At 44.7% G+C, this 25,269-nt stretch overlaps 1 protein-coding gene across 11 annotated transcripts in view; it reads left to right on the top strand.

Moving 5' to 3' along the window:
* Nucleotides 1–25,269, top strand: part of LOC106571288 (cAMP-specific 3',5'-cyclic phosphodiesterase 4D) — a 388,079-nt gene that overhangs the window by 350,172 nt on the left and 12,638 nt on the right. For all 11 annotated transcript variants that reach the window (XM_014144187.2, XM_014144196.2, XM_014144227.2 and 8 more), the window contains 2 exons: nt 21,128–21,221; nt 23,250–23,431. In XM_014144187.2, coding sequence (XP_013999662.1) covers nt 21,128–21,221; nt 23,250–23,431 — 276 coding nt within the window. The remainder of the gene's footprint in view (nt 1–21,127; nt 21,222–23,249; nt 23,432–25,269) is intronic.

Below are 25,269 nucleotides of genomic sequence, written 5' to 3'. Positions count from 1 at the left end.
TCATATGATATTACAGCATCACCCATATGATATTACTGTACCACCCATATGATATTACTGTACCACCCATATGATATTACCCGACCACCCATATGATATTACTGTACCACCCATATGATATTACTACACCCCCATATGATATTACCCGACCACCCATATGATATTACTGTACCACCCATATGATATTACTACACCCCCCATATGATATTACCCGACCACCCATATGATATTACAGCATCACCCATAACAATCCCACTGTTTATATGGGTGTTTCAGGTTGAATCCCATTTGTTTATATGGGTGTTTCAGGTTGAATCCCATTGTTTATATGGGTGTTTCAGTTGAACATGCTTACATCACTGCTGTCGTGGGTTATACTACTTCCTGCTCACTCCTTTACATGTGGCTGCTTGTTGATGCTGTTAGGTAGCTCGACTCTCCAAGTGTACGTCTCTTATGTCTAGGTTATGTAATCCCATGAGTAAATGTTCAATTTATTGTTTACCTCTGTGTTCTGCCCTGGGAGCAGCTAAGTCAGACAAGCTGCCCCACAGTTGCTCAGCTACAGTAGCAGCATGCAGGCAGGCTCTTGGAAAGCTTCTCACTTAGATCCAAAATGTCAGTCGCAGGGAGCCAGTCTCAGGCAGATGTTTTGTACACACGGTAGGCAGGCTACAGTACATGTACGTGCTGGATAGGGAACCTAAGGGGGCTAGCGTTAGCCTAGCGTTAGCAGCATCCTGCTCTGCTCTCTGCCATGGCTCTGGAGACTTATCCAGCTGATAACATTGTGATGTCATCAGTATGCTCGACCGTCTCGATGAGAAATGAGGGACAGCATAATGTGTTTCTGTGTGAGTACCAGGAACCTGTTTGTCACTTTGTGTGTGTACATCTTCTAGGGAACTGTGTCTGAGAGAATGTGTGTGTAAAGAAGGCTTGTTGCTGTTTTTATCAGGTTCTGGTTTGACCTCTAGCTTGCACACAACTGTTGTTATTCCAGTATGTGTATATGTTGTTATTCCAGTATGTGTATATGTTGTTATTCCAGTATGTGTATATGTTGTTATTCCAGTATGTGTATATGTTGTTATTCCAGTATGTGTATATGTTGTTATTCCAGTATGTGTATATGTTGTTATTCCAGTATGTGTATATGTTGTTATTCCAGTATGTGTATATGTTGTTATTCCAGTATGTGTATATGTTGTTATTCCAGTATGTGTATATGTTGTTATTCCAGTATGTGTATATGTTGTTATTCCAGTATGTGTATATATTGTTATTCCAGTATGTGTATATGTTGTTATTCCAGTATGTGTATATGTTGTTATTCCAGCGAGGGATGCCGTCTGTGTGTGTGTGTGTGTGTGTGTGTGTGTGTGTGTGTGTGTGTGTGTGTGTGTGTGTGTGTGTGTGTGTGTGTGTGTGTGTGTGTGTGTGTGTTTGGATGTCATTGCTGTGGGTCATCCAGATGCTGAAAGTATTAGCCGTGTGTACGGTGAGATGGGTTTCCATGTTTTAAATACAGCAACACACATATATATATATATATATATATATATATATATATATATATATATATATATATATATATACCTATCAATGCAACACCTTGTATTAGTCAGACATTTTGTAGTATGTGTATGTGATCTCTGCGAGCACTGAACCCATGACCTTGCTAGCACCATGTTCGTATCAAGTGGCCACACGGGGGCCAGATAGTCCCATGACACTACTTATTAAATATACAATTCTGTCATTAACAGTCAGTGGTAGAGTTTGTTGTTAACGTTTTATTTCTGTATTATATTTCCTGTTTCACTGTCTGTGTAGGCTCTTTGTGCACCACAAGTGTAGCAGGTAGCCTAGCGGTTAGAGCGCTGGGACAGCAACCCGAAAGGTTGCTTGTTTGAATCCCCAAGCCAGCATGGTGTAAAAATCTGCCGTTCTGCCCTTGAGCAAGGCAGTTAACCCCTAGAACACCTTCTCCCTGGGTGCTGATGACGTGGATTAAGGCAGCCCCCCCGCACCTCTCTGATTCAGAGGAGTTGGGTTAAATGCGGAAGACACATTTCAGTTGAATGCATTCAGTTGCGCAACTGACTAGGTATCCCCCTTTCCTTACCTAGTGCTTGGACATTGCTGTCTTTTCTTAAAGCACCTGCAGAGTCTGTCATCAACAATTACATGTTCCCTCTTTTTTCTCATGCCCTCATGCTTACAGAACTGTGGTGTGTGTGTGTGTGTGTGTGTGTGTGTGTGTGTGTGTGTGTGTGTGTGTGTGTGTGTGTGTGTGTGTGTGTGTGTGTGTGTGTGTGTGTGTGTGTGTGTGTGTGTGTCCATATCTGTCACTGTCTGCTTTCTCTCTCTTTCTCTCCCAAATGTGTGTGTTTGAGTTGACCACAACCAGCCCCCTTGTTGTTCAGGTGGGGAGGGAGGGCTTTCTAGGTACAGATAGAGAGACCAGCCTAAACACTGGTCTCTTTGTATGGAAACCACACCAGGGATATCAGCCTAAACACTGGTCTCTTTGTATGGAAACCACACCAGGGATATCAGCCTAAACACTGGTCTCTTTGTATGGAAACCACACCAGGGATATCAGCCTAAACACTGGTCTCTTTGTATGGAAACCACACCAGGGATATCAGCCTAAACACTGGTCTCTTTGTATGGAAACCACACCAGGGATATCAGCCTAAACACTGGTCTCTTTGTACGGAAACCACACCAGGGATATCAGCCTAAACACTGGTCTCTTTGTATGGAAACCACACCAGGGATATCAGCCTAAACACTGGTCTCTTTGTATGGAAACCACACCAGGGATATCAGCCTAAACACTGGTCTCTTTGTATGGAAACCACACCAGGGATATCAGCCTAAACACTGGTCTCTTTGTATGGAAACCACACCAGGGATATCAGCCTAAACACTGGTCTCTTTGTATGGAAACCACACCAGGGATATCAGCCTAAACACTGGTCTCTTTGTACGGAAACACACCAGGGATATCAGCCTAAACACTGGTCTCTTTATATAGAAACACCAGGGATATCAGCCTAAACACTGGTCTCTTTATACAGAAACACCAGGGATATCAGCCTAAACACTGGTCTCTTTATACAGAAACACCAGGGATATCAGCCTAAACACTGGTCTCTTTATACAGAAACACCAGGGATATCAGCCTAAACACTAGTCTCTTTATACAGAAACACCACCTAATCCTGAAAGCACCATTGTTTCGTTGTTTACCATTGTTCCTGCATGTCATGGTAACTCTATGGACTCCTGTTCAAGTCCAGGTCTCTAACCCACCAAGGACTAGTCTTCTTGACTGTTATATCACATTCTCCATGATACACTGTGTCTGGGGAATTGAGATGTTCAGCTTTGTGTAGTTGATGCCAGTTATTTTGTTTTCGTGGTCATGAGACGGGGAAGGAAGAGATGGACTTGACACTATTGTAATTGTAGGTCATAAGCATTCTTCTATCTTCCTTGAAGCTTTGACTTCTAAGTCATGATGTTGTTGGTGGCATTTATTTTGTGTTCTTGGACATGTAGTAAGCTACATTCATATTGAAGCCAGAGATGGGAGAGATGTGCTCAATTTAATTGTAATTGTAGATACAAGCATTTTTCCTTGAGACTTTTACAGTTGCTTATTTTGGTCTAAATGGTTGAAATGACCTTTAGAATAGAAATCATTAGATGAACGTAGGCACGTTATATGTTTGTGTGAAATGTGACTGTGTGGGTGTGAGATGCAGTCCTCTCTCTCTTTCACCCTTCAGTCCTCTCTCTCTTTCACCCTTCAGTTCTCTCTCTCTTTCACCCTTCAGTCCTCCCTCTCTTTCACCCTTCAGTCCTCCCTCTCTTTCACCCTTCAGTCCTCTCTCTCTTTCACCCTTCAGTCCTCTCTCTCTCTCACCCTTCAGTCCTCTGTCTCTTTCACCCTTCAGTCCTCCCTCTCTTTCACCCTTCAGTCCTCTCTCTCTTTCACCCTTCAGTCCTCCCTCTCTTTCACCCTTCAGTCCTCTCTCTCTTTCACCCTTCAGTCCTCCCTCTCTTTCACCCTTCAGTCCTCTCTCTCTTTCACCCTTCAGTCCTCTCTCTCTTTCACCCTTCAGTCCTCTGTCTCTTTCACCCTTCAGTCCTCTCTCTCTTTCACCCTTCAGTCCTCTGTCTCTTTCACCCTTCAGTCCTCTCTCTCTTTCACCCTTCAGTCCTCTCTTTCACCCTTCAGTCCTCTCTTTCACCCTTCAGTCCTCTGTCTCTTTCACCCTTCAGTCCTCTGTCTCTTTCACCCTTCAGTCCTCTCTCTCTTTCACCCTTCAGTCCTCTCTTTCACCCTTCAGTCCTCTCTTTCACCCTTCAGTCCTCTCTCTCTTTCACCCTTCAGTCCCCTCTCTCTCTCTCTCTCTCACCCTTCCTTTCCCCCTTTTTCCATTCCCTTCGTTTTCTTGTTTATGTTTTTCCCGCTGCACTGAGAATGCGCCTGACGAACCGACATCACTCTGCCCAGCTGCATACTGATGAAGGCACACACACATACACACAGTCACACACATACACATACACACACTCTCTCTCTCTCTCTCTCTCTCTCTCTCTCTCTCTCTCTCTCTCTCTCTCTCTCACGCAGACACACACACACTGTGCTCAGACACACACACACACACACACACACACACACACACACACACACACTGTGCACAGACAGACAGGCTTAGGCATGTGCCACACATCCCACCTCAGCTGCAGACCCGCATGCTCACCCATGTTACCATGGAAACCATGTCGTCAATTCAATCCCGGCTCTGTGTTAAAAGAGAGAGAGAAAGAGATAGCTGTGTGTTTATTTGTGTGTGTGCCCGTCTCTCTTAGCAGGCATTTGAAATATTCCACATAAGGTCACAGGTTGATTATACTATCTTACTGGAAACTGTAACATAATGTACCCACTTCATCTCAACTGGATTCCAACTTAACTCATCTAGCATATACATGCATCACCTGCCATAACAGAGATGGCTTATGCCTCCTTCAGGGGCATAAGGCCAGGGGCTTCCTGGTGCCAATGAGGAGAGGTAAAGAGAGCAGAGGAGAAGAGAGGTGACGAGAAGAAAGGAGAGGTGAGGAGAGGAGAGGTGAGGAGAGGTGAAGAAAAGACAGGAGAGGTGAGGAGAAGGGGAGAGAGGAAAGGAGAGGAGAGGTGAGGAGATGGGGAGAGAGGAAAGATGAAGAGAGGAGAAGGAGGAAGAGGTAAAGAGAGGAGAGGTAAAAAGAGGAGAGGTGAGGAGAGGGGGAGTGAGGAGAAGAAGGAGAGAAGGAGGAAAATGTGAAAAAATGGCCAGTGGAAAGGAAGAAGGATCGTCTGGGAGATCTTATGTCAGTGTGAGGAGAAGTGATGGGGAGCAAGAAAGATATACCAGTCCAACCAGTATGAATAAGAGAGGGAGGGAGAGGAGCCTTGTCTCATACTGTATGAACTGTAGCCATCTATTCTGTTGATGTCATGTCATACTGTATGAACTGTAGCCATCTATTCTGTTGTCATGTCATACTGTATGAACTGTAGCCATCTATTATGTTGTTGTCATGTCATACTGTATGAACTGTAGCCATCTATTCTGTTGTCATGTCATACTGTATGGACTGTAGCCATCTATTCTGTTGTTGTCATGTCATACTGTATGAACTGTAGCCATCTATTCTGTTGTTGTCATGTCATACTGTATGAACTGTAGCCATCTATTCTGTTGTTGTCATGTCATACTGTATGAACTGTAGCCATCTATTCTGTTGTTGTCATGTCATACTGTATGAACTGTAGCCATCTATTATGTTGTTGTCATGTCATACTGTATGAACTGTAGCCATCTATTATGTTGTCTGTCATACTTCTCTCTTGTGTCATGTCATACTGTATGAACTGTAGCCATCTATTCTGTTGTCATGTCATACTGTATGAACTGTAGCCATCTATTCTGTTGTCATGTCATACTGTATGAACTGTAGCCATCTATTATGTTGTCATGTCATACTGTATGAACTGAAGCCATCTATTCTGTTGTCATGTCATACTGTATGAACTGTAGCCATCTATTCTGTTGTTGTCATGTCATACTGTATGAACTGTAGCCATCTATTCTGTTGTTGTCATGTCATACTGTATAAACTGTAGCCATCTATTCTGTTGTTGTCATGTCATACTGTATGGACTGTAGCCATCTATTCTGTTGTTGTCATGTCATACTGTATGAACTGTAGCCATCTATTCTGTTGTTGTCATGTCATACTGTATGGACTGTAGCCATCTATTCTGTTGTTGTCATGTCATACTGTATGAACTGTAGCCATCTATTATGTTGTTGTCATGTCATACTGTATGAACTGTAGCCATCTATTCTGTTGTCATGTCATACTGTATGAACTGTAGCCATCTATTCTGTTGTCATGTCATACTGTATGGACTGTAGCCATCTATTATGTTGTTGTCATGTCATACTGTATGAACTGTAGCCATCTATTATGTTGTTGTCATGTCATACTGTATGAACTGTAGCCATCTATTATGTTGTCATGTCATACTGTATGAACTGTAGCCATCTATTATGTTGTCATGTCATACTGTATGAACTGAAGCCATCTATTCTGTTGTCATGTCATACTGTATGGACTGTAGCCATCTATTCTGTTGTCATGTCATACTGTATAAACTGTAGCCATCTATTCTGTTGTCATGTCATACTGTATGGACTGTAGCCATCTATTCTGTTGTTGTCATGTCATACTGTATGAACTGTAGCCATCTATTCTGTTGTCATGTCATACTGTATGGACTGTAGCCATCTATTCTGTTGTTGTCATGTCATACTGTATGAACTGTAGCCATCTATTCTGTTGTTGTCATGTCATACTGTATGAACTGTAGCCATCTATTCTGTTGTTGTCATGTCATACATCTGGATATCAGCAGTTGATGTTTGTCATGACAATGAAGAGAGCAGTTTCTAGAGCAACTAACACACCGGCTAGTAGAGAGAGAGAACACTAACACACTGGACCACCAGGCTAGTAGAGAGAGAGAACACCAACACACTGGACCACCAGGCTAGTAGAGAGAGAACACTAACACACTGGACCACCAGGCTAGTAGAGAGAGAGAACACTAACACACTGGACCACCAGGCTAGTAGAGAGAGAACACCAACACACTGGACCACCAGGCTAGTAGAGAGAGAACACCAACACACTGGACCACCAGGCTAGTAGAGAGAGAGAACACCAACACACTGGACCACCAGGCTAGTAGAGAGAGAACACTAACACACTGGACCACCAGGCTAGTAGAGAGAGAACACTAACACACTGGACCACCAGGCTAGTAGAGAGAGAACACTAACACACTGGACCACCAGGCTAGTAGAGAGAGAGAACACCAACACACTGGACCACCAGGCTAGTAGAGAGAGAACACTAACACACTGGACCACCAGGCTAGTAGTGAGAGAACACTAACACACTGGACCACCAGGCTAGTAGAGAGAGAACACTAACACACTGGACCACCAGGCTAGTAGAGAGAGAACACTAACACACTGGACCACCAGGCTAGTAGAGAGAGAACACTAACACACTGGACCACCAGGCTAGTAGAGAGAGAACACCAACACACTGGACCACCAGGCTAGTAGAGAGAGAGAACACTAACACACTGGACCACCAGGCTAGTAGAGAGAGAACACTAACACACTGGACCACCAGGCTAGTAGAGAGAGAACACTAACACACTGGACCACCAGGCTAGTAGAGAGAGAACACTAACACACTGGACCACCAGGCTAGTAGAGAGAGAACACTAACACACTGGACCACCAGGCTAGTAGAGAGAGAGAACACTAACACACTGGACCACCAGGCTAGTAGAGAGAGAACACCAACACACTGGACCACCAGGCTAGTAGAGAGAGAGAACACCAACACACTGGACCACCAGGCTAGTAGAGAGAGAACACCAACACACTGGACCACCAGGCTAGTAGAGAGAGAACACTAACACACTGGACCACCAGGCTAGTAGAGAGAGAACACTAACACACTGGACCACCAGGCTAGTAGAGAGAGAGAACACTAACACACTGGACCACCAGGCTAGTAGAGAGAGAACACCAACACACTGGACCACCAGGCTAGTAGAGAGAGAGAACACTAACACACTGGACCACCAGGCTAGTAGAGAGAGAACACTAACACACTGGACCACCAGGCTAGTAGAGAGAGAGAACACTAACACACTGGACCACCAGGCTAGTAGAGAGAGAACACTAACACACTGGACCACCAGGCTAGTAGAGAGAGAACACTAACACACTGGACCACCAGGCTAGTAGAGAGAGAACACCAACACACTGGACCACCAGGCTAGTAGAGAGAGAGAACACCAACACACTGGACCACCAGGCTAGTAGAGAGAGAGAACACTAACACACTGGACCACCAGGCTAGTAGAGAGAGAGAACACTAACACACTGGACCACCAGGCTAGTAGAGAGAGAACACTAACACACTGGACCACCAGGCTAGTAGAGAGAGAACACTAACACACTGGACCACCAGGCTAGTAGAGAGAGAACACCAACACACTGGACCACCAGGCTAGTAGAGAGAGAGAACACTAACACACTGGACCACCAGGCTAGTAGAGAGAGAGAACACTAACACACTGGACCACCAGGCTAGTAGAGAGAGAGAACACTAACACACTGGACCACCAGGCTAGTAGAGAGAGAACACTAACACACTGGACCACCAGGCTAGTAGAGAGAGAGAACACCAACACACTGGACCACCAGGCTAGTAGAGAGAGAGAACACTAACACACTGGACCACCAGGCTAGTAGAGAGAGAGAACACTAACACACTGGACCACCAGGCTAGTAGAGAGAGAACACTAACACACTGGACCACCTAGCTAGTAGAGAGAGAAAACACCAACACACTGGACCACCAGGCTAGTAGAGAGAGAACACTAACACACTGGACCACCAGGCTAGTAGAGAGAGAACACTAACACACTGGACCACCAGGCTAGTAGAGAGAGAACACTAACACACTGGACCACCAGGCTAGTAGAGAGAGAACACTAACACATTGGACCACCAGGCTAGTAGAGAGAGAACACCAACACACTGGACCACCAGGCTAGTAGAGAGAGAGAACACTAACACACTGGACCACCAGGCTAGTAGAGAGAGAGAACACCAACACACTGGACCACCAGGCTAGTAGAGAGAGAGAACACCAACACACTGGACCACCAGGCTAGTAGAGAGAGAGAACACCAACACACTGGACCACCAGGCTAGTAGAGAGAGAGAACACTAACACACTGGACCACCAGGCTAGTAGAGAGAGAGAACACCAACACACTGGACCACCAGGCTAGTAGAGAGAGAGAACACCAACACACTGGACCACCAGGCTAGTAGAGAGAGAACACTAACACACTGGACCACCAGGCTAGTAGAGAGAGAACACTAACACACTGGACCACCAGGCTAGTAGAGAGAGAACACTAACACACTGGACCACCAGGCTAGTAGAGAGAGAACACTAACACACTGGACCACCAGGCTAGTAGAGAGAGAACACTAACACACTGGACCACCAGGCTAGTAGAGAGAGAGAACACTAACACACTGGACCACCAGGCTAGTAGAGAGAGAACACCAACACACTGGACCACCAGGCTAGTAGAGAGAGAGAACACCAACACACTGGACCACCAGGCTAGTAGAGAGAGAACACTAACACACTGGACCACCAGGCTAGTAGAGAGAGAGAACACCAACACACTGGACCACCAGGCTAGTAGAGAGAGAACACTAACACACTGGACCACCAGGCTAGTAGAGAGAGAACACCAACACACTGGACCACCAGGCTAGTAGAGAGAGAGAACACTAACACACTGGACCACCAGGCTAGTAGAGAGAGAACACCAACACACTGGACCACCAGGCTAGTAGAGAGAGAGAACACCAACACACTGGACCACCAGGCTAGTAGAGAGAGAACACTAACACACTGGACCACCAGGCTAGTAGAGAGAGAGAACACCAACACACTGGACCACCAGGCTAGTAGAGAGAGAACACTAACACACTGGACCACCAGGCTAGTAGAGAGAGAACACCAACACACTGGACCACCAGGCTAGTAGAGAGAGAGAACACTAACACACTGGACCACCAGGCTAGTAGAGAGAGAACACTAACACACTGGACCACCAGGCTAGTAGAGAGAGAGAACACTAACACACTGGACCACCAGGCTAGTAGAGAGAGAACACCAACACACTGGACCACCAGGCTAGTAGAGAGAGAACACTAACACACTGGACCACCAGGCTAGTAGAGAGAGAACACTAACACACTGGACCACCAGGCTAGTAGAGAGAGAACACTAACACACTGGACCACCAGGCTAGTAGAGAGAGAACACTAACACACTGGACCACCAGGCTAGTAGAGAGAGAACACTAACACAAGCTCACCACGTACCCCCTTCCCAGTCTGTGTGTGTGTGTGTGTGTGTGTGTGTGTGTGTGTGTGTGTGTGTGTGTGTGTGTGTGTGTGTGTGTGTGTGTGTGTGTGTGTGTGTGTGTGTGTGTGTGTGTGTGTGTGTGCGCGTGTGTGTGTGTTGTGGCGTCAGAGTGGAAAAATGCTAAACTGACCATAGAGCAGTTTCTAGCGCCAACTTATTTGTCTTTGATCTTAGCTGGCTCCGCACGCGCCCCGAATGTGTCTTTGCTGGCAACCCATTGGCTAGTCAGCAACAAGCAAACATATGTGGAGCCAGAGTGGTTGTTCTACTGCTCCAAAAGGCAACCACAGACAAGTGGGAAGCACGACGATGTGGTACACTGCTCCTTCTGGTGGCTTTAATCACACACACAGGCCAGTGCCAGCCCAAAGAAGCTTCAAACTCAGTGACACAGGCTTGGCTCCATTCTAGCGAACCACAAAGCTCTGGGGCCTCCGGCTTCGGTTCGACAGGCTACACACTAGTATCAGCTGAGGCCTTATGTTAGACAAGCATCCAATCAGCACTACTGTCTAACGTTGTTCCAATTTCCAAGTCCCTGGGGTCGATGTCCGCGCCTTACCATAATATCACCTGTATGATCACAGTGTGTAACAATTAACCACAGTTCTATACGATATGCACATAAATCCTTTTGATCAAGTGTTATTGAATGGGGATTGTTAATAAGAGTAGCTTCTGTAGCTATACAGTAAATGACTGTAATGCTACACTATTCCTTACCATATTCTCTAGAGATTACTAGTTTTTGTATTTAAACTCATTATTTCACTGAAGAGGCAGAGGACGACTGAGTGTGATGGTGGTGGGGTGTTATATGAAAACTATTACTCCCAGCATTCATGTATTATAGGTTAAGAGCAAGCTATAAACAAACTTCTTAATGGATGATTAGAACTAATCCAGCGTACGTTAGCCCCAAACTGTGAAATCAGGCTCGCAGTGGACGTCATTCCAATCAATGCTCTCAATCAATAACCCCATCATCATAATGAAAGGACCAATCCTAATCCTAATCCCACGTCTAATAAATAAGAAACTTGTTTATTTAACAGCTTTTTGAGGATAAAAAGGGCTTCCGCTTGATTTCTTTTTGTCTGTGACGACTGAAGGGTGAAGTTTAGCTGGGCATTATTTTAGCTTTAGCCTAGCATTAGCATCTTTACCTCATGATTATTTGGTTGTTGTTTCCTTTCTGGGGAACAACAATGGTTCCTAGCTAGCATTTGAAGCTAATTGTAAACAGCTTAGTGTAGTCGTAGCATTTCACCAAAATCAGAAGAGATACTTTGTCTACTTTGATGCTTGGTTCAACTTCTTGTTGTCTCTCGAAGCTAACTCCGGTGGTTGTATTGGTGTTGTAGCATAGCGTATTTTACAGCATTGACCAACTGTGCTGCACTCCAGCCCACAGTCCCTCGCTTATGCTTTGCTTTTACACCGTTGTCTTATATGAGAGCTGTATACAGTATATGGTAATATTCCAAGAGTGTTTCTACGGGGTTGTGTACACATAATCCACTACACACACAAGTAGACTAACACAGAATACACTAGTTGTGTCACGATATCAGACCTATCCAGATCATTCATCCCAGACCAAACTGCCACTTTTCTACAGCCATTCCCGTTAAAACGACAATCGTTGTGCAGACGCATAATATCTACCAACATTCCCTTTAAGAACACACCCAACTACAGTATCATTGTGCTTCGGGCCTAGATAGGCCCTCCCCTTTAAGTATAGTAGAGAGCCACTACAGATCCCCATGGATTTCTTTTAGAAATGAGCTCCTCCATGACCCGTCTGTCCCTGTGTGTCCATAGATGAAAGGCTGGCTGAGGACCAGAGCACGGGACTAGTGGGTGTTAGCTATCTCTATATGAATAGTACTGCACTGTTTTCCACCAGCGGAGGCTGCTGAGGGGAGGACGGCTCATAATAATGTCTGGAATGGAGTGAATAGAATGGTATCAAACACAAGTGTTCCATTCACTCCATTCCAGACATTATTATGAGCAGTCCTCCCCTCAGTAGCCTCCACTGTTTCCTACCATCCCCAAACCTTCATTAGCTGTTCATCACAACCAGGAAGTGTTCATCAAGACATACACTATATATACAAAAGTAATTGGACACCCCTTCAATTAGTTGTTGACAGGTGTATAAAATCAAACACACAGCCATGCAATCTTCATAGACAGACATTGGCAGTAGACTAGCCTTACTGAAGAGCTCAGTGACTTTAAACGTGGCAAGATAAGATGCCACCTTTCCAATAAGTCAGTTCTTCACATTTCTGCCCTGCTAGAGCTGCCTCGGTCAACTATAAGTGCTGTTATTGTGAAGTGGAAACGTCTAGGAGCAACAACGGCTCAGCCGCGAAGTGGTAGGCCACACAAGCTTACAGAAGGGAACCGCCGAGTGTCTGAAGCGCATAGCGCGTAAAAATCTTCTGTCCTCGGTTGCAACACTAACTACTGAGTTCCAAACTGCTCCTGGAAGCAACGTCAGCACAATAACTGTTCATCATGAGCTTCATGAAGTGGGTTTTCATAGCTGAGCAGCCGCACACAAGCCTAAGATCACTATGTGCAATGTCAAGCGTCGGCTGGAGTGGTGTAAAGCTTATCGCCATTGAACTCTGGAGCAGTGGAAATGCATTCTCTGGAGTGATGAATCGCGCTCGTAGTCCGACGGACAAATCTGGGTTTGGGGGATGCCAGGACAATGCTACCTGCCCAAAACTGTAAAGTTTGGTGGAAGAAGAATAATGGTCTGGGGCTGTTTTTCATGGTTCGGGTTAGGCCCCTAGTTCCAGTGAAGGGAAATCCTTACACTACAGCATACAATGACATTCTAGACAATTCTGTGCTTCCAGTAAAAATCCTACAACACTCACTACTGAGTTCCAAACTGCCTCTGGAAGCAACATCAGCACAAAAATGATTAGTCGGGAGCTTCATGAAATAGGTTTCCATGGCGGTGCAGCCACACAGAAGCATAAGATCACCATGCAAAATTCCAAGTGTTGAGTAGCACTTGTAGCCATTGGACTCTGGAGCAGTGGAAACACATTCTCTGGAGTGATGAATCACGCTTCATCATCTGGCAGTCCGACGGACTAATCTGGGTTTGGGGGATGCCAGGAAAACGCTACCTGCCCCAATGCATAGTGCCAACTGTAAAGTTTGGTGGAGGAGGAAAAATGGTCTGGGGCTGTTTTTCATGGTTTGGGCAAGGCCCCTTAGTTCCAGTGAACGGAAATCATAACGCTTCCACATACAATGACATTCTAGACGATTCTGTGCTTCCAATGTTGTGGCATCAGTTTGGGGAAGGCCCTTTCCTGTTTCAGCATGACAATGCCCGCGTGCACAAAGCGAGATCCATAGAGAAATAGTTTGTTGAGATCGGTGTGCCTAATCACCCAACATCAGTGCCCGACCACACTAATGCTCTTGTGGCTGAATGGAAGCAAGTCCCCGCAGCAATGTTCCAACATCTACTGGAAAGCCTTCCCAGAAGAGTGGAGGCTGTTATAGCATCAAAGGGGGGACCAACTCCATATTAATGCCCCTGATTTTGGAATGAGATGTTTGACGAGCAGGTGTCCACATACTTTTGGTCATATAGTGTATCTGCTTCTGATTGATTCTGCTTCGAATTGCAAAGAGAGCTGCGTTCATGTTCACTGAATCTTTATGGATTAAATAAATAAAATAAATGTTTATACGTCGCGTACACAGATTTGTAGTTGTTACCACAGGCGCAGCAAATGCTTGTGTTTCTAGCTCCAACAGTGCAGTAATAACACCTAGCAATACAAAACAATACGCACATAATCCAAAAAGAAAGATATAAAGAAATAACAGAACGAGCAATGTCAGAGTCCGGAATATAAATATACAGTGTGTATATATATATATATATATATATATATATATATATACCAGATCAATATATATATACACACAAGAATGGTCCACCTCCAAAAGGACATCGAGCCAACTTGACACAACTGTGGGAAGCATTGGAGTCGACATGGGCCAGCATCCCTGTGGAACGCTTTCAAAACCTTGTAGAGTCCATCCCGATGAATTGAGGCAACTCAATATTAGGAAGTGTTTTGTACACTCAGTGTATATAATACTGTGTATAGACAGTATGGACACTATATGAATAGAAATGATGTGAACAGCAGTAGTTATATAGGATGAACAATGACTGGAATACAATATATACATATAAAGTGGGTAAAACAGTATGTAGACATTATTTACGGTGGTTTCTGAGAATATACTGTACATTTTAATTACTGTATATTTTAAGACTACATATAATGCTTTATGTGGCATATACTTCACACAATGCATTGTACACCAGTGTAAAAGTTGTTCCTCTTCTCAGCAACAACCACTGTGGTTGATTCTTATAGTTTCAGAGGATGTGCGTCACTGATCTTCAACAGCTGGCTTTTTTTAGTGAGCTGTGGATTGTTTAAGTTCGTCCCCTTCTCGTAAGGGGCTAGGTTTTCTCACTTTTGACACATTGTGAAAGATAGTAGTAGTAAATAAAATAAAATGTTATATAGGGAGTACCAGTACCAGATCAATGTGGAACTATACACAGGGAGTACCAGATCAATGTGTGTAACGGCCGTCGAAGGGAGTAGACCAAGGCGCAGCGTGTTGAGTGCTCATCATGTAATTTTAATAGAATACTTTAAACAAAACAAGAAAACGAACGACAGTCAAACAGTTCTGTCAGGTAAGCAACACTAAACAGAAATTAACCACCCACAAAACCCAAAGGAAAACAGGCTGCCTAAGTATGGCTCCCAATCAGAGACAACAATATACAGCTGTCCCTGATTGAGAACCATACCCGGCCAAAACAAAGAAATACAAAACATAGAAAAAAGGACATAGAATGCCCACCCTAGTCACACCCTGGCCTAACCAAAATAGAGAATAAAACCCTCTCTATGGCCGGGGCGTGACAATGTGAGGCTATATACAGGGAGTACCAGTACCAGATCAATGTGGAGCTATATACAGGGAGTACCAGTACCAGATCAATGTGGAGCTATATACAGGGAGTACCAGTACCAGATCAATGTGAGGCTATATACAGGGAGTACCAGTACCAGATCAATGTGGACCTTTATACAGGGAGTACCAGTACCAGATCAATGTGGACCTATATACAGGGAGTACCAGTACCAGATCAATGTGGACCTATATACAGGGAGTACCAGTACCAGATCAATGTACAGCTATATACAGGGAGTACCAGTACCAGATCAATGTGAGGCTATATACAGGGAGTACCAGTACCAGATCAATGTGGAGCTATATACAGGGAGTACCAGTACCAGATCAATGTGGAGCTATATACAGGGAGTACCAGTACCAGATCAATGTGCAGCTATATACAGGGAGTACCAGTACCAGATCAATGTGCAGCTATATACAGGGAGTACCAGTACCAGATCAATATGCAGAGGTATGAAGTATTTGAGGTAGATATGTACATGAAGGCAGGGTAAAGTGACTAGGCATCAGGATAGATAATAATAAGGTATTTGAGGTAGATATGTACATGAAGGCAGGGTAAAGTGACTAGGCATCGGGATAGATAATAATAAGGTATTTGAGGTAGATATGTACATGAAGGCAGGGTAAAGTGACTAGGCATCAGGATAGATAATAATAAGTTATATTAGGTAGATATGTACATGAAGGCAGGGTAAAGTGACTAGGCATCGGGATAGATAATAATAAGTTATATTAGGTAGATATGTACATGAAGGCAGGGTAAAGTGACTAGGCATCGGGATAGATAATAATAAGAGCAAAGTAAAGAACAGAGTAGCAGCAGCAAATGATGAGTGTAAAAGTGTGTGTGTGTGTATGTATGTGTGTTTGTGTGGTGTCGGTCTGTGTGTGTGTGTGTGTGTGTAGTGTATGTGTTTTGTGTGGGAGTGTCAATGTGTGTGAGTAAGTGTGTATATGGTTTGCATATATAGTCTAGTAACAGTGCGTAGGGTCAGTGCAAGATTGAGTTAGTGCAGATAGTTCAGGTACCATTCATTGACTATTTAGCAGTCTTATGGCTTGGGGGTAGAAGCTGTCTTGGAGCCTGTTGGTCCGAGAGCCGACGCTCTGGTACCATTTGCCGGATGGCACAGTAGCAGAGTGAACAGTTTATGGCTTGGGTGGCTGGAGTTTTTGGTCATTTTTCGGGCCTTCCTCTGACGCCTGATATAGAGGTCCTGGATGGCATGAAGCTCGACCCCAGTGATGTACTGAGCTGTCCGTACCACCCTCTCTTGCACTTTACGGTCAAGGGGGTGCATTTGCCATACCAAGTGGTGATGAGAACTTTATGAGGACCCGAGGGCCCATGCCAAATCTTTTTAGCCTCCTGAGAGGGAAGAGGCTCTGCCGTGCCCTCTTCATGTCTGTGCGAGTGTGTGTGGACCATGTTTTGTCCTTAGTGATGTGCACGCCAAGGAAATTGAAGCTCTCGACCTGCTCCACTACAGCCCCGTTGATGTGGATGGGTGCGTGCTCTCCCCTCTTTCTCCTATAGTCCACGATCAGCTACTTGGTCATACTGATGTTGATGGAGAGGTTGTTGTCTTGGCACCACACTGCTAGGTCACTGACCTCCTCCCTGTAGGCTGACTCACCGCCATCGGTGATCAGGCCTACCACCGTTGTGTCGTCAGCAAACTTGATGATGGTGTTGGAGTCGTGCGTGGCCACGCGGTCGTGGGTAACAGGGAGTACATGAGGACTAAGCACGCACCCCTGAGTGGCCCCCGTGTTGAGGATCAGTGTGGCGGATGTGTTGTTGCCTACCCTCACCCCCTGGGGCCGGCCCGTGTGGTGGCTAATTTCCGCATTACCAAATGAGGATTTACAAACACACCAGTCCGAGTTAAAACTACATCTTTAATACTTAAGATACTTTTGCAAAAGTTCTTGACCCCACCAATGCATTCTCTCGAATGAATCATTTAATGAGGTGCTTACAGAATGGCTCAGGGATCTTTTATAGCAACGATACAGCCCCTTCAACGTACATTGAAAAACCACAGATACTTAGTAACAGTTCACAAAGGTTACGTTTTGTATGACAGATATCCATAAAACACATCAGACAGTAACTGCTATGTCAACCTGGTTCATTATATAGCCCAGTATCTGGTCCCCTTAGAACCGTCCCTCCCTGGTACGGTATAGAACGAAAACACAATTTCATCCAATGGCATATATCAATTGTCAACTCTAGATACTCCCATCTCAAGCAAACCCCCTCTTGACCCCACTCCTGGACAGGCTCACTGAGGGGAGTGAGCCTCTAGGCCATATATTATCACAGGATAAGTGTGAGATCTAAGAGGCCATGGTCCCAGACACTGCCATAAACCTCCCCACAATAAGGAAAAGGAGGGTGTGACTTGCTCACAGACATTGTGGAGACAAGTCATTGGTTCCCCAGTAATCACGCCATCCCTTCACATGGTTTAAGCATTGGTAAAGACACATTCCCATGACGACAAGTCTGACCTCTCCTCTCTCTGGGCCCCAAGTGTCTGAGCCCCAGCTAAGGTAGACATGCAACTGAAAAGACACCAGAGTCCAATGGACACTTTCTAATGACAAGTACCTCAAATAAGCATATTATACTAATAAAACATCTTAATTATCTATGTTACCCAACTAATTCTGATTCGTCCACGACACCCGTCAGGAAGTCCAGGATCCAGTTGCGGAGGGAGGGGTTCAGTCCCAGGGTCCCCAGCTTGGTATTGAGCTTGGAGGGGACTATGATGTTGAACTCTGAGCTGTAGTCTATGAACAGCATTCTCACATAGTTATTTCCCCTTTTGTCCAGGTGGGTGAGGGCAGTGTGAAGTGCAATTGAGATTGCGTCATCTGTGGATCTGTTTGGGGTGGTATGTGAATTGAAGTGGGTCTAGGGTGTCTGAGATGATGGTGTTGATGTGTGTCATGACCAGCCTTTCAAAGCACTTCATAATTACAGATGTGAGTGCTACAGGGCGATAGTCATTAAGGCAGGTTACCTTGGAGCTCTTGGGAACAGGGACAAGGATGGTCAGATTGAAACGTAGGACTACAGACTAGGACAAGGATAGATTTAACATGTCTGTGAAGACACTTGCCAGTTGGTCCACATGCTTTGAGAACACACCCTGGTATTCCGTCTGGACCGGCTGCCTTGTGATTGTTAACCTGTATAAATGTTTTGCACACATCGGCCATGGAGAGCGAGATCACACAGTCATCAGGAAAAACAGGGTCTTTCACGCAAGGCACAGTGTTATATTCCTCGAAGTGAACCTAAAAGGCATTCAGTTCATTTAGCTCTGCTTCGCTGGGTAACTCATGGCTAGTAGTTGTAGTAGTCTACATTAAGTTTACTCTGTCTTGTAAGTGTTCACCAAGACTATTGCCATATATACACACTGCTGATATCTCATCTGAGTAAATCCACATCCATTTGGACACCAAGATGAGTCCTATAATTCAACAGATCCACTGTGAGGACACCAAGATGAGTCCTATAATTCAACAGATGCACTGTGAGGACAACAAGATGAGTCCTATAATTAGACAGATTCACTGTGAGGACAACAAGATGAGTCCTGTAATTAGACAGATGCACTGTGATGACAACAAGATGAGTCCTGTAATTAGACAGATGCACTGTGATGACAACAAGATGAGTCCTATAATTAGACAGATGCACTGTGAGGACAACAAGATGAGTCCTATAATTAGACAGATGTATTGTCTTCATTTTGACTTCATTATGTATTCATGTATTCCACAGAGAAAGTGGAACGCCAGATGAAGACCGAGTGCTCTCGCTTCCATTTGGTCTCGATGGCCGCTGATTGGTTAGCTCTCAGCGGCGGGCTGAGGCGATTGGGTGAGAACCCAGACAGGTGTTGACAGGAGTGCAGTCTTCCTCAGACGTGGCTAGCGTCGTCTCCACAGCTACATTAGGTCGTCTCTGAAGAGCTAGTGGGAGATGCAGCTGACTAGTGTCCTTCTAATGTAGCTTCTTGTCTAACGGACCTGTCAGACCCATTCTGTCCTGTTATTCCTCATTGGATACTGTTATTGATAATACTTTATAATATTTTTTATAGCCATGCCTAGATTATAGTGATTTCTTTGTCTTTTTTGGACACTCCTGTTCTTGCTTCGTTATCCAATCTTGTTACTAACCCCTGGGATTATTTGCCTTTATTTGCCAAGGAAGAATTTGTTGATTATTCCATCAAGGCCCTGGGGACACTACTATATGGATGATGCCATGATTGATTGTATAACGATGATTTGAGGGAAGCCTTTTGCGTATTTGTTTTGGATCTATCCATCTTTCGGACTCTTTACATTTGATTGACTGCGTCGAAAATGCCGGAGGCAAATTATTTACGTTCTGTGTCATGGGGATACATAAAGGTATGTTGTCCATGATGCTAATTTTGAATTGAATAAAATTCAGTGCTGAGTTCATTAGGCACCAAATGGAATAATACAGAATACAGACTAAACAGAGACAGACAACCTGAACTACCTGGTCCAATAAGAAACTCATGTTTTCCATCGTGTGCCGTAATGAACACGACCTAAATGGCAAAGCTTATGTTAAAGCTTGTAGGTTCTCCTGGCTGCCTTTGGATTATGTCTGTTCATTTAGTGCTATTCCAATCCCTTGAGAGAAGGGTTTACTTTACTAATTTGTTAAAGTGTTTTCATCAATGCAGTCATTTTCATTGAGGTCAAAAGGGTAAATAATGTGACATCGTTGTGATGATCTGTGATGTTTGTACAGTAGGAGAGATTGGAGATAGCTGTAACTAGTGCAGGAACTAGTCGTATTTCCACCTCAGCATTGTGTCGGAATTTGTTAGCCATCTTGTATAGATTTGTTTATGCAAATGTGCTGTGGGTAGACGTACGTATTTAGCTGTTTTGTTGTTGAGGACGAGCTGCCTACATGTCTCTCGCAAAGTCATATGGAAATTGCTGTGCTCAAACATGAAAGAAGTATCACACTCCAGTCATTGGTGAATAGTATGTGAAATAAGGCAAAAATAATAGTTCCGCAGAACCTCATCCTTAAATCAAACCAGACATACTATCTGAACTATGTTTGTAGTTGCTACTCACAGTATCTGTGAGAGTCTGCTGAAAGTGCCTGAACTTCATAATGCATGGTAAAAACATCCGATAATGACAGAAAGAAAATATCATATTCCATCAAAGCAAGTCTCATTGAGATCAAAAGTCTGTTATTGTTTCCCATTTATATACAATGTCATGTATGCATAGAGTAACACTTTCTTTCTTTCCCGCTCTCTCTTTCTCTCTCTCTTTCTCTGTCTCTCTCTCTCCCACTCCATCTCTCTCTCTCTGTCTCTCTTTCTTTCTCTCTCTCTCACTTACTGTCTGTGTCCAGTTCAAGAGGATGTTGAACAGGGAGCTGTCTCACCTGTCTGAGATGAGTCGCTCAGGGAACCAGGTCTCTGAGTTCATCTCCAGCACCTTCTTAGGTAAGACTGACTGACCTTGCTGTGTGATTTTCAGTACTTATAACAACAAGTTCAAGTTGAATCGAAGTTTATTGGTCGGGTACACAGTATAGCAGATGTTATAGCGGGTACAGCTAAATGCTTATGTTACTATCTCCTGACAATGCAGTAAAATGGCAAACAGGTACACAAACAATCAATTTACAAAACAAATAAACTGAAAGAACAACAAGTACCAAGTACCAATCCTCCATGGTCCCCAAGCAATCCCTGAGGTCCCCAAACAGTCCCCATTCCCCAAGGTCCCCAAACAGTCCCAAGTCTCCAAGTTCCCCAAGCACTACCCAAGGTCCCCAAACAGTTCCAAGTCTCCAAGATCCCAAAGCAGACCCCACTCTCCAAGGTCCCCAAGCAGTCCCCAAGCAGTCCCCAAGCAGTCCCCAAGGTCCCCAAACAGTCCCCAGTCTCCAAGTTCCCCAAACAGTCTCCAGTCTCCAAGGTCCCCAAACAGTCTCCAGTCTCCAAGGTCCCCAAACACTCCCCAGTCTCCAAGTTCCTCAAACAGTCCCCAGTCTCCAAGTTCCCCAAACAGTCCCCAGTCTCCAAGTTCCCCAAACAGTCCCCAGTCTCCAAGTTCCCCAAACAGTCCCCAGTCTCCAAGTTCCCCAAACAGTCCCCAGTCTCCAAGGTCCCCAAACAGTCCCCAGTCTCCAAGTTCCCCAAACAGTCTCCAGTCTCCAAGTTCCCCAAACAGTCCCCAGTCTCCAAGTTCCCCAAACAGTCCCCAGTCTCCAAGTTCCCCAAACAGTCCCCAGTCTCCAAGTTCCTCAAACACTCCCCAGTCTCCAAGTTCCCCAAACAGTCCCCAGTCTCCAAGTTCCCCAAACAGTCCCCAGTCTCCAAGTTCCTCAAACACTCCCCAGTCTCCAAGGTCCCCAAACAGTCCCCAGTCTCCAAGTTCCCCAAACAGTCCCCAGTCTCCAAGGTCCCCAAACAGTCCCCAGTCTCCAAGTTCCTCAAACAGTCCCCAGTCTCCAAGTTCCTCAAACAGTCCCCAGTCTCCAAGTTCCCCAAACAGTCCCCAGTCTCCAAGGTCCCCAAACAGTCCCCAGTCTCCAAGTTCCCCAAACAGTCTCCAAGAGACAAGTAAAGAGTCTCAATCACTCAGTCCACAATTTTCCCCTGAAACTGAAACTCCCAATCCCCAAAAAGCCTCAAAATCATATGTGTACAACAATCCATTCTGTTTTATTAAAAGCTACCATGGGCGACGTGCATGTGGGTGTTAGATAGTTAATAAGGGCCAATCCTAACTTGAGATCAGTGTGCGTTACTCAAGTCCCCAATTGACCTCAATAGAGGTCTGTGCGTAATAAAGCGCTTCTCTGCCCTGTTTACAACACGATCAACAAGGCAGGTCCTACAGGCCCTAGTTTTGTCGCACCTGGACTAATGGTTCATCACTACTTGTATTTGTAAGAAATATTGACTTGTTGTATGCACTGAGCTGTCTGTTTAATCTACTAGCACACAGCTCAGACACCCATACATACCCCACAAGACATGCCACCAGTGGTCTCTTCGCAGTCCCCAAGTCCAGGACAGACTATGGGAGGCGCACAGTACTCTATTCCACATCAAGTAACTGATGCAAGCAGTAAAATCTGATTAGAAAAACACAGATAAAAATACACCTTTGAAGAGACACACACACAGGCACAGACACACGCATACACACGATAACATACGCACTATACACACACGTACACATGGATTTAGTATTGTAGATATATAGCAGTAGAGTAGCGGCCTGAAGGAACACACTTAATGTGTTGTAAATTCTGTTGTGTAATGTAATGTTTTGTTTGTATTGTATATAACTGTCTTAAATTTGCTGGCGATCCATAATGAATACAAATACATGATTAGGGGACAATGTGATCTTAAGTTAGGATTTGGCCCTAAAAGCACAAAATAGGCCCCAAAAAAAATCCCTTTGTGTATTGTCTATTGCTCCTCTAACTATTTCCTCCTTCTCTCTCCCCCCAGACAAGCAGCATGACGTGGAGATGCCATGTCCACAGACGCAGAAGGAGAGGACGGACAAGAAGAACGCCAAGCCCATGTGTCAGATCAGTGGCGTGAAGAAGCTGCAGCACAGCACTAGCCTCTCCAACTCTAATATACCTCGCTTCGGGGTCAAGACCGACACAGAGGACCAACTGGCTACGGTGAAGGAGCTTTTTGACTTTATATTGACATTTTAGTCATTTAACAGTTGCTCTTAGCTTCTCTTAGCTAGAGTGTATTCCAGGAAGGTTAAACAAACGCATACGAGAGTATCACGGCACACGTCTGTTGAATAGAGTAAATAATTGAGTAAATGATTTATGTGATATTAACTTAAGAATTACTGCTGTTGTACCCTTGAGTAAGGCACTTAACCTCTACATAGCTACATAATCCCTGTGATTTTTTGGCTGGGCTTTTATCTGGACTTTTCCCAAGGTGAAGAGAAGCCTGACCCGGGCCTCTTCATTGTATGTCATTTAATTGTTATTCTAGTCGTTATCCCACTGATCCTTGTTGATAGTACTGTCCCACACCGTCGTAGCTAGCTACAGATTAACACCAGACCTAGACCATGTTCTAGTGCTTATTAAACTTCTAGCACTCATCACCGACTGAGATTTAGGCTGAAATTGATTTGATCAAGTTTGATGTAGTAGCTGTCCCACACAGTGATTCTATTGAGATCCAGGAAATAGGATGCCTCAAAAGGTCACCTCTGTAATGTTACACCAATAGGATGCCTCAAAGGGTCACCTCTGTAATGTTACACCAATAGGATGCCTCAAAGGGTCACCTCTGTAATGTTACACCAATAGGATGCCTCAAAAGGTCACCTCTGTAATGTTACACCAATAGGATGCCTCAAAGGGTCACCTCTGTAATGTTACACCAATAGGATGCCTCAAAGGGTCACCTCTGTAATGTTACACCAATAGGATGCCTCAAAGGGTCACCTCTGTAATGTTACACCAATAGGATGCCTCAAAGGGTCACCTCTGTAATGTTACACCAATAGGATGCCTCAAAGGGTCACCTCTGTAATGTTACACCAATAGGATGCCTCAAAGGGTCACCTCTGTAATGTTACACCAATAGGATGCCTCAAAGGGTCACCTCTGTAATGTTACACTAATAGGATGCCTCAAAGGGTCACCTCTGTAATGTTACACCAATAGGATGCCTCAAAGGGTCACCTCTGTAATGTTACACCAATAGGATGCCTCAAAGGGTCACCTCTGTAATGTTACACCAATAGGATGCCTCAAAGGGTCACCTCTGTAATGTTACACCAATAGGATGCCTCAAAGGGTCACCTCTGTAATGTTACACCAATAAGATGCCTTAAAGGGTCACCTCTGTAATGTTACACCAATAAGATGCCTTAAAGGGTCACCTCTGTAATGTTACACCACTGTGGTTTGCTGATTGGCACAAGGGGCATGTGGAAACAAGGGAGATGGGCTGGATTCAATCAAACATGCCATGTGGTATGAACACCCAATGCTAAAAAGTAGCTGTGAAGACAAACCCTATTTTTAAGATGATTCTGGCTTTAGTTTTTTGTCCCTCAGTTGTCAGTTGTCACTGTTAGACCTCAGTTATCAGTTGTCGGATTGTTAGACCTCAGTTGTCACTGTTAGACCTCAGTTATCAGTTGTTGGATTGTTAGACCTCAGTTGTCAGACTGTTAGACCTCAGTTGTCAGACTGTTAGACCTCAGTTATCAGTTGTCACGCTGTTAGACCTCAGTTGTCAGTTGTTGGACCTCAGTTGTCAGTTGTTGGATTGTTAGACCTCAGTTGTCAGTTGTCAGACTGTTAGACCTCAGTTGTCAGTTGTCAGACTGTTAGACCTCAGTTGTCAGACTGTTAGACCTCAGTTGTCAGACTGTTAGACCTCAGTTGTCAGACTGTTAGACCTCAGTTATCAGTTGTCACGCTGTTAGACCTCAGTTGTCAGTTGTTGGACCTCAGTTGTCAGTTGTTGGATTGTTAGA

This window comes from Salmo salar, chromosome ssa01 (assembly GCF_905237065.1).
Source record: "Salmo salar chromosome ssa01, Ssal_v3.1, whole genome shotgun sequence".
Lineage (NCBI taxonomy): Eukaryota > Metazoa > Chordata > Actinopteri > Salmoniformes > Salmonidae > Salmo > Salmo salar.
The sequence above is the reverse complement of the archived record's forward strand: the minus strand, read 5'-3'. Positions and strand labels throughout refer to the sequence as shown.